The sequence below is a fragment of the Pygoscelis adeliae genome, unplaced genomic scaffold (assembly GCF_000699105.1).
Source record: "Pygoscelis adeliae isolate BGI_AS28 unplaced genomic scaffold, ASM69910v1 Scaffold467, whole genome shotgun sequence".
Classification (NCBI taxonomy): domain Eukaryota; kingdom Metazoa; phylum Chordata; class Aves; order Sphenisciformes; family Spheniscidae; genus Pygoscelis; species Pygoscelis adeliae.
The window spans coordinates 156,736-166,092 of NW_008825253.1; the positions used below are offsets into that span (position 1 = coordinate 156,736).

At 51.2% G+C, this 9,357-nt stretch overlaps 1 protein-coding gene across 1 annotated transcript in view; it reads left to right on the forward strand.

The window, feature by feature from the left end:
- The window catches only part of PKD1 (polycystic kidney disease 1 (autosomal dominant)), a 54,523-nt gene that overhangs the window by 21,326 nt on the left and 23,840 nt on the right, over window positions 1-9,357 (forward strand). The window contains exons 16-20 of the mRNA XM_009329398.1: window positions 21-1,308; window positions 2,334-2,480; window positions 4,801-4,944; window positions 6,206-6,485; window positions 8,035-8,251. Coding sequence (XP_009327673.1) covers window positions 21-1,308; window positions 2,334-2,480; window positions 4,801-4,944; window positions 6,206-6,485; window positions 8,035-8,251 — 2,076 coding nt within the window. The remainder of the gene's footprint in view (window positions 1-20; window positions 1,309-2,333; window positions 2,481-4,800; window positions 4,945-6,205; window positions 6,486-8,034; window positions 8,252-9,357) is intronic.

Here is a 9,357-nt window from a genome sequence, read left to right on the forward strand (position 1 = left end):
AATGCCATCGGCTGGGCTCGGGCCAGCAGTAATATCTCAGTGCTGTACAGGATTCAAGGACTGGAAGTTCTTGCCAGCAAGAAGGTGGTGGAGCCAGGGGAACAGGTCACCTTTGTGATCAGGATGTTGTCAGGTACCTCTGTGAGTTACTTGGTGAGCATAAGTGGGGACTATTCGGTGGTGCTCAACGGGTCAAAGTACACGCATGAGTTCACCAAGAGCGGTGATTATTTGGTGACCGTGACCGTGCAGAACCAAATCAGCATCGCACATGCCCAGGTGCTCATCTCTGTCCTGGAGGCCATCCGCGATGTCAGGCTTCTGAACTGCTGTGAGGAAGGCATACCCACGGGCACGGAGAAGAGCTTCAGTGCCCAGGTGGGAAGTGGCTCCCGTGTGTCATTCTCCTGGCAGTTCTCCCTGTGGAAAGAGCAAGGTCGATCTGTGGTCACTGTGGCAGGAGAGAGTGTTTCCTACACTCCAGAAGCTGCAGGGCGGCTCGAGATTCACCTCAATGCCTTCAATGACTTGGGAAGTATCAATATCACCAGAACCATCCAGGTCCAAGACCCAATAGTCCAAGTCTCCCTCACTGCCTCCAATGCCTTTGTCAACAGGACAGCACTGTTTGAAGCAGCAGTGGTGCCCAGCAGCAGGAGTGTTGAGTTCCTGTGGACCTTTGGGGATGGCTCTTCCACTCAAATGACCAGGGTTGCAGTGGCCAACTATTCTTACCTGAGCCCTGGCGATTACCTGGTGGAGGTGAATGCCACCAATCTCGTCAGCTTCTTCATAGCCCACCTCACTGTCACTGTCAAAGTCCTGGAGTGTGAGGAGCCAGAGGTGGAGTTAGCCTTGCCCCCTCAAGTAGTTATGAAGCGGTCCCAGAGGAACTACCTAGAGGCACAGATTGACCTCCGAGGATGCATCAAGTACCAGACGGAGCATCTATGGGAGATCTACCGAGCACCCAGCTGCCTGAACTTGGATGACTCCAGCAGGATCCGTCTGCCGAACGTTGATGTGAACAGGCCCCAGTTAGTTATACCGAAGCTTGCCCTGGAAGTTGGGAACTATTGCTTCATCTTTATTGTCTCCTTTGGAGATACCCCACTGTCCAAAAGCATCTTTGCCAATGTAACTGTGATACCAAGTAAGCTGGTCCCAATCATTGATGGGGGGTCATACCGGGTATGGTCCAACACTCAGGACTTAATCTTGGATGGGGAGAAATCCTATGACCCGAACTTGGATGATGGTGAACAGACTCCGTTGTTATACGATTGGTCTTGTACATTCTCCTCCAAGGTAAGAGCAGTTTTGCACAGCCAGAGAGGGTGATCATTTGGGAGCTCCAACTGCACGTCAGCTCCACTACAAACGTGTCTGTGTTGAAATGGTGTTGAGGGGAGCTTTTGTGAGCACCTTTAACAAAGCTGCTCCAGAAGGAGGGTTGCAAAGGTTTCCCCAATTCCCAGCTCAGGACGATGGTACAAAAATTGCTGTGGAGAGTTGTGCAGCGCAGCCTGCTGCAGTCCAGTGCTGCGCAGCGTCCCTGGGCAGGGCAGAAGTGTTGGCACTGGAAGCTGAGGCATTCGCATTGCTGCTTCCTTTGCACTTGGCCTCTGGTTCACAGTTTCAGTGTAGCTGCTTCCATAACCTGAAGGCATTGCAGAGCTGCTGATTGCAGTCCAGGGGGCTGGGGGCTCCGGTCCCTCTCCCGTTAACAGTTAAATGTCTCTCATTTCAGCAGGGGCCAAAGTTAGACTTCGGGGGAGTCAAGTGACCACAAGTCATGGTCACTATGGTCACTAGCAGGTCACCATCCTCATACACTGAAGTGGTCTGACCCTACAGGGATAGAAGGGCAAGGGAGAACTGCCCTTAAAGTTCCTACGGGAGATCCACCTCAGGAGCATTTTTTGGTTGAATGTGGGATTCTTTTGCTTGTAAAAAGTCACTGTTTTCTATCTTTCCCTCAAAATAGAAAGATGCGGAGCGTGTGTGGATTAGACTTTTGAGTTTAATGTGAGCTTTTTGTGTTGTTTGGCAATGTTTATAAGCTATTTAATGAAGAAATAATTGCTATAAAATAAGAACGTGAAGCTCAGATGAGATACAGGAGTATTCCAAGTACTGCTTACTAACCTGAAGAATAGGGTAGTGTGCGTTATTGTCCACACACCACCCCATTTCTCCCACCCCAGTGGTGGCATTGCACAGTAAGATCTGTAGCAGTGACTTTGTGTGGACCTGAATGTTTTGCCTGTGGACTAACCCGATGTGCACCCGTACCAAGGAGGGTTTGAAAGTTCTTTTCTCCTTGCAAGCAGAGCTCGGCTGCAGGGTGCTCTCTGAATTTCAGTGCCAAGGAAGGAATTGTCACAATTTCCAAAGCTGTATTAGAAGCAGATGTGGAGTATACGTTCGACCTCACCGTCAGGAAGGAGGGTATGAGTCCCGAGGCAACAAATCAAACCGTACGTACCACAGACAGCTGTCGCTTTCTGCCCTTGTGTGCCTGTTGCTGGACACAGCTGAGCTGGAAGTCCCTGGCCCTTTTTCTAAGGAAGTTTCTAGAGGAGAGCACTGCTGGCTCAGGACGGGCCCAGCCACAGGAGACTCCCCAGGCTGCGTCCCCTGGCCTGAACCGAGAGCTGGTGCCAGTTCAGCTGGGGGTGTGGAAGTACCACTACCTACCTGCACCAGCCAGCAAAGGAAAGCAGGGGAAGCAGATTTCAGGGCATCACTCAGGCTCCCTGACTGATCCCATCCATGTCATTGGCAGGAACAGACACTGGTATTTCCATGTCTTACGCTGCCTTGGGCAGCACTTTTTGCTTGTCCTGCCAAGTCCTTTTAGCTTCTTCCTTCCTTTAGACCTTGGGTTAGTCCCTCCCTGTGCAGAGGCTGCGTTAGTGACCCAGCCCTGGACGGTACTGGCCACCGTTCCTGGAACTGAGAGGCTGCGACCACAGATCTGCCGTAGGAGGACAGCAAAGGAGCCCGTGGTCGGTAGCTCTTCCACCACTGTGTGCAGTCCCGGGCTCTTCACATGTCACAGCACCAGGCTCTTCCCTGACTTTTGCCCAAAGAGAGCTTCCTAAGAGCTGGTACTTAATTTTACTGTCAACAGTTCCTCTCTTCTCTGTTTCTGAATTTTTTTAAGGGAGGATTTTTTTAAGTGCATGTTGTTTACGTCAAATTAAGCCTAACGCTGAATGCATCTGCAGTCCGACAGCAGTTATGGTTTATGTCAGAAGCATTCATCGTGGTGCATTTGGCAATTAGAGATATAGTTAGTCTGAAAGTGGAAACTCTTACCGCCTGGGTTTTAAACCAAAGTTGGAGGACAAAAAGTAAAAAATTAAATTGATAGTCTTTCAAGGACATTCCGTACTATCTGGTTTCCATGCATGAGTGCAAAACAGTGATTCCAGTGTCGCAGGAAATTTGCAAATACTGTAGGAATGAATGAAGCTTCAATGCACTCCGGCTTAGTGCTGTGGAATATTTATCCTCTTTTAAAAGTCTGCCATATTAAACAATGTCTTCATTACTGTCTTTCTTTGAATTCAGAATATTCATTATGCCAGGGCAGAGGGCTCTGTTGAATGCTGGACAACCCTGTTTCCTAGGGGATTAAAGGAATTTAGACAAAGTACAGGGGTCAGAGCTCAATAGCCGTTGTGTCTGAGCCGCTGGTGCTTCTAAAGCTCTCCTCTCTCCGAGTGCTTTGCCGGGGAGGTGTGGTAGACGTCTTGAGATGTGAGCTAAAAGTCTGGAATAATGTGCCGCTCTCTGGGGAAGGTGGTTCTTCCAGGCTGCAGAGCGAAATGTGTTTGATGCGCACTAGGAGCTGTGTTTTCTGGCTATTTTTATCATTGTTCCTGTCTCTCCGGGACATAGGTGGTGTCAGAAATGGTGATGGTTCTGCACAGGCAGCGTGCCCAAGGGTCAGGTCCTGAAACGTGGCATGCGGTTCTAGTCCAAGCTCTGTAGATCAGAGCAGGGATGGGGGAGACAGCGGGACCATGCCCTGGCTTTGCACAGGGCAACACATCCTCAGTAAACCCAGGCTCCCTGGCTCGCCCTGAGCCCTCTGTTACCCTGGACTGTAAACGCTTCCCATTTAGCAATCTTCTGAGTCGAGGACAGGGACACACTCCTGTGTCCACGGCAGATCTACTGTGACCCCACCCACAGCTGCAGAGGCAGGACCAAGAGTTTGGCCCACAGAAAACAAAGGAGAGCTGCAGTTGCTTCCCAGGGCAGGTGCTCACCAGATGTTTGGTCTGTGCTGTAATGGAGGCTTTCCTCCTCCCAGTTAGACTGCTCCTCTTTCCCAAACTCTAACACGGATCCCATTTTTGTAGGGCTAACAGCTGTCCTGAGATCGTCGGTACAGCAAAGTGCTTCAGTTAGTGTCATCCCCACCTGACAGCACAAGCAGGACTTGCTGGGAATTCAGTACAGGGAACCAGAGGGACATTTTGAAAGTGATTTATGTTGTTAAAAAGTGTAAATAAAGTAAATCCAGAATTACCTGGATTGGCCCAGCTTGGCATTGGGTGGCTTTTGAAAATCAGTGGCAGCAGAACTGGCCAGCATAAGAAAAGTGATGTAGCTTAAGTCTGACACGAAATCCTTTGGAAATCCCTTTCTGCTGTTTCCTTAGCACAGACTGGACTGGTGCAGAGCAATTCCTCCTTGCAGAACCAGGTGCTGGGATGTCTGCTTCCCTGTTAGATGTCTGTGTTTTTATCTCAGATCTTCTGATGGAGCCTCTTGCTTCCCCAGGTATTCATCAAGAGGGGAGGAGTCCCTATCGTGTCCCTGGAGTGTGTTTCCTGCAAGGCTCAGTCTGTCTATGAAGTTAGCAAGAGCTCCTACGTCTACCTGGAGGGGACCTGCCAGAACTGTCAAAACGACTCCAAGCTTGGGGTAAAGTTATCAGCAACGCTGGTCTTTGCTTCACCTTTGGTGGACTTCAGGGAGAAGGGGAGAGTCAGAGAGGACAGGCTGGGAAGATCTGTGTGAGAAATAAAGTCCTGGACCTAAACTACCATAGAGACAAGGAGGGGAAACAATCTCTGACCGTAAATGCAGTGGCAGGCTGGGTCTGGCTGAGTGGATGAAGAAGGCTGGCAGATACTGGTCTCTTCATCACAGCGCCTGGAACTGGCTGCAGGATTGGCTTGCAGAGTCAGAAGTTTAAACAGGCCCTGCACAAGAGCTTGCCTGGTGTGACATGGGGCTCCCGCGTGCTGTGCAGTGTCTCGGCAGCATGGAGGAGGCTAGGAGAGCCTGTGAAGCAGGTTCCCCATGTCCTGTAACCACTGGACCCCCTATGCGATGTCCAGAGTTTTCCTTTGCCCTGGGTTGTGCCTGCAGGCTGCGGGACCCATGGCCTGTCAGTCTTCCATCAGTGTCTCGACCTACCCAAGGGCAAGTCCTTGCTGGGTCATTTTCAAGCTAAGCCCATGAGTGACCAGCTCTTGTCACACAAAAGCCACTTTTTTCCTAGAAGAGGTCTGTAAAGTGTTTTCTTCTCCCTGCTGATTGGCATTTTGCCCATTATTCTAGTGGCTCAAGCAGAGGTTGTTCAGTCTCTTCTGATCCCCCAAGTCCCTCATGCCCTCTTCTAATTACAGATTCCACTATGCAGCATCTCTGCAACCTGTTGAACGAAGCAGGTCTCAGAAGGGGAAGTCCTGTTGTGCGAGCTAGTCTGTATTGCTCCCAGCAAGCCCAACATGTACTTGCATGGCATTTTCTGGCTGGCTATCTCACGGTTCCTCTTGTTATCACAATTGTACATTTGTGCTATTAACAGTAACCATCCAGGACACGTTCAGCTTGAAGCATATAAAACATGGTATCCCGTGGAGACTCCACCAGTACTTAATTTATTTCCTGTGTTTTGTATTCTCTATTATGAAATACTCTGTCGGAGGGTGATGTAATCCTAGAGACTAAAGTAGATCTCACAGTGGAAATATTCCCACCAGACATTTTGGAAAGGTTCCAGTTCTTGTTGCTGTAGCACACAAGACTAAAGCTGAATTATCAACTGCAAATTTGGCAGACGCTCCCACTAGAAATCTGTTACTTTTTATAAGAGACTCAGTCTGAAAACATTTTAAGGACATAACTTCAGGTTTAAACAAAACCTCTCCTGTCTTTCCCCTCTTCATCTCTATAGAGATGGGCAGCACACAGCTTTAAAAACAAGTCTCTCATCCTGGACAAAAAAACTACCTCCACTGGCGACACAGGAATGAACCTGGTCTTGAGGCAAGGGGCACTGAAGGATGGGGAGGGATATACTTTTACCCTTCACATCACAGACCTCACAACAGGGGAGGAAGGATTTGCCTCCATCGATCTGCTCCCAAACCAGCCGCCCGTTGGAGGATCCTGCCGACTGTCTCCCAAAGGACCCCTCAGGGCACTGATGGCAAAGGTGCACTTTGAGTGTGCAGGTGAGAGCGTACAGACAGTGGTGCTGGGCACCTGCCAGCCCTCTCTGCTCCTCATGGGCAAAGGTTTCTCATGACCAATGTGTTACCAGCTGCCCTTCCTCCCACGGATGTTTTCTTTCCCCCAAGCTCCTACCCCAGGACATTGTTGACCAGGGCTGAGTTCAGAAGTCGATCTTTCCATTTCTGATCCCCAAAGCTTGGACCATGAGCAGCTTTGTGTACCCAAATTATGGAGCTCTCAAACTCATGGTAGCAGGCAGGCACTTTTTAAAATCCTAATCCATGTAGTTGAATGGCGATACCCAGGCCAGGACAGTACTTGCAGAAGAAACTGGTATTTCAGTGCAGGAAAAAGAAGATAGGTGCCCAAAACTGAGTCACACATATGTGGGAAGAGTCAAAAGACAAAGCACTGGGGCCTTCTCTGCCATGTGGGCTGGATGTTCCCGCTGGCAGTTACCTTCTCAACCAGCTGCAGAGGCAGCAACAACGAGTCTAGCTTTGGAAAAGTGGCCTGGCTGACGTCCTGTAGCCTTGGGCCAAGGAATAAGTGCCTCTGAAAACCATATTTCCCCAAATGATTAGTGTTAGAGATTAATGCTGTCTGTGCACAAATGCTGGGAAGCCACGCTGCAGAGGAGATGATGAATTGTGCTGGTTCTGGGGGGGCTGGTCACCAAAGCCCAGCTTAAGCTGGGGGAGAAGCAGAAGCGTATTCAGCATCATATGGTTGTAACTTTGGTATGTTTTGAGCTACCCCCGTAATTATGAAATCAGTACATCTTTGGAGTGGTGGGAATTTTAGCTCTTAGTGATTGTTTTTAAGCTGAAGTGAAACACAGAGGATACAGACCCACTGGTTGATGTCCAGTGCAGCGAGCCCTGGCAGAGCCAACACCTTCACTGGTGCTCACTGGCAAACGCGCGGTGAATTTCCCAACTGCCCGGCTCCCACAAGACTCCCCATAATTCCTGGGAGCTCCAAGGAAACCTTTGTGCAGGTTTTATCCTAGACTCAGTTGTTCCTGAGATGTTGAACTGCCTGAGGGCTGTGCTGAGCCTCTGTCTAACGTCAGGCTTTGCAGGGTTTGCACAGAAGCTGTGGCCTTGGGTCAGTGCTGTTCCCAGCCCCAGCAGAGTTATTCCCAGTTTTATTTTGCTCATGAACTCTTCACAAATCCCTTTAAATATTACAGGACCCAAACACCTAGGCAGAAACCCCTAAACATCAGAAAAATTCAAAGAGGGTCAGAGCTTTACATTGCAGGCCCTGGAGACATCCCTCCAGCCCAGCAGAGTCCTTAAGCCGTCCCCTAATGGTGGGGACAACCTGTCTGTCCCTCTGCCAGAGCAGGGTGACCCCTTGCTGGGACAGCAGTAAGAGGAGATGCCATGCTGAAGGGCTGAGCAGGGTGGGACACACCAGGGGAGGGAAGGGGCACTGCCAGGCAGTGCCAGCTCTGACAGATGGGCTGGGCTTCGGGATGGTGGCTGTAGCCCCCCCATGCCCTTGCCCCGTCAAGACCCCCTGTTTGGGTTTGTTTTGCAGGCTGGCGAGACACGGAGGACGCGGAGGGCCCGCTGGTGTACATCCTCCTGGCATCCCGCCGCAGGGCCGGGCACTACCATGAGTTCTGCATGTACAAGGGCAGCCGTGCCGAGCACAGCGCCTTCCTGCCCCCGGGCTTTCACGAGAGTGGCTTCATGGTGTCCATCTCAGTCCTTGTTCAGGACCAGCTGGGAGCAACTGTGGTGGCCATTAACCGGTAAGACCCACCGCTCGCAGGCTGGGCTTACACAGCAGCGCCAGTGTCCAGCCTAGGCTCCTGAATCACAGTCTTAGGGCTTGACCACCGGGTCCCTGTCCTGAAGGGCTTGGCAGATCCTGGGTGAAACGGTTGCCTCCTGGAAGAGGCTGTTGGCAGGAAGGCAAGGGGAGGCTCAGCAGAAATGCAATACAGAGAATTCCAGTCTTGGTGGATCATTGCTCAAGGGGGAGACTTTCCCGTAAGTTACTGCTTTCCTGACCACCTCCTTAATTCCCTGGTGACACCTTGCTTTGAAGGCACGATGTCACTTTCTCAGAAGATCTCTATGCTCTGTGCTCTGCCACCTTCTCTGCATCAGGAGCCCTCAAAGGAGAGTTGGCAGCAGCAAGCTCTGGTGCTGTGGGTGGCCTGGTGTCGTTCTGCTGAGAGCCGGGGAGGTCTCACGTAGCCAAGGTGGAGAGCACGTGCATTTGAATGGGGTGGAAGGGATTGCAGCTCGAGTCTCAGCAGGGCCAGTACTGTGAAAGCCCAGTTATCCCTTCTGCAAACACCCCTTGGTTTCCAGTGTGCTCCGTGCAGGCTGCAGGTGCCCACAGGTCTTAGGGCAGCATCCTGAGCTGGTCTCTGCTGCCTGACCGAGCTTTATGACTGCTTCTTCTCGAGGCTGATTTGCAGCTCCCCGCGCTGTACATGTGGTGCCGGTCTCCCAGGCTGGAGCGCACGGTCCTGCAGTGCCTGCGGAGGAGGATCTGTGTCCCAGCTGTTCCTCAGACCCCAGGGAATGACGCCAAAAGCAGTGCAGCTCCTCCCAGCACACTGACCCTGTTTTTAAGTGCTCTTTATGCTCCATCAAACTAAACCTGGATTTTCTCCTCTGGGTTCAATGCACCCATGTGCGTCCTCCACCTGCAGCTTCACAGAGCTGGACCAGTGAGGAACCAGGCTTCAGGTCCATGGTGTTCCTACATACAGCTGGTGCAAACTGGGCACCAGGGCAGGCGTCAGTAATGCGGTCTTTGTTGTTTAACCACCTGCTTTCCCCCTCATCTTCCTTCCCAGCTAAAGGGCAGATTCTGCCCCCTTCCCCCAGCCCCATTTGATAG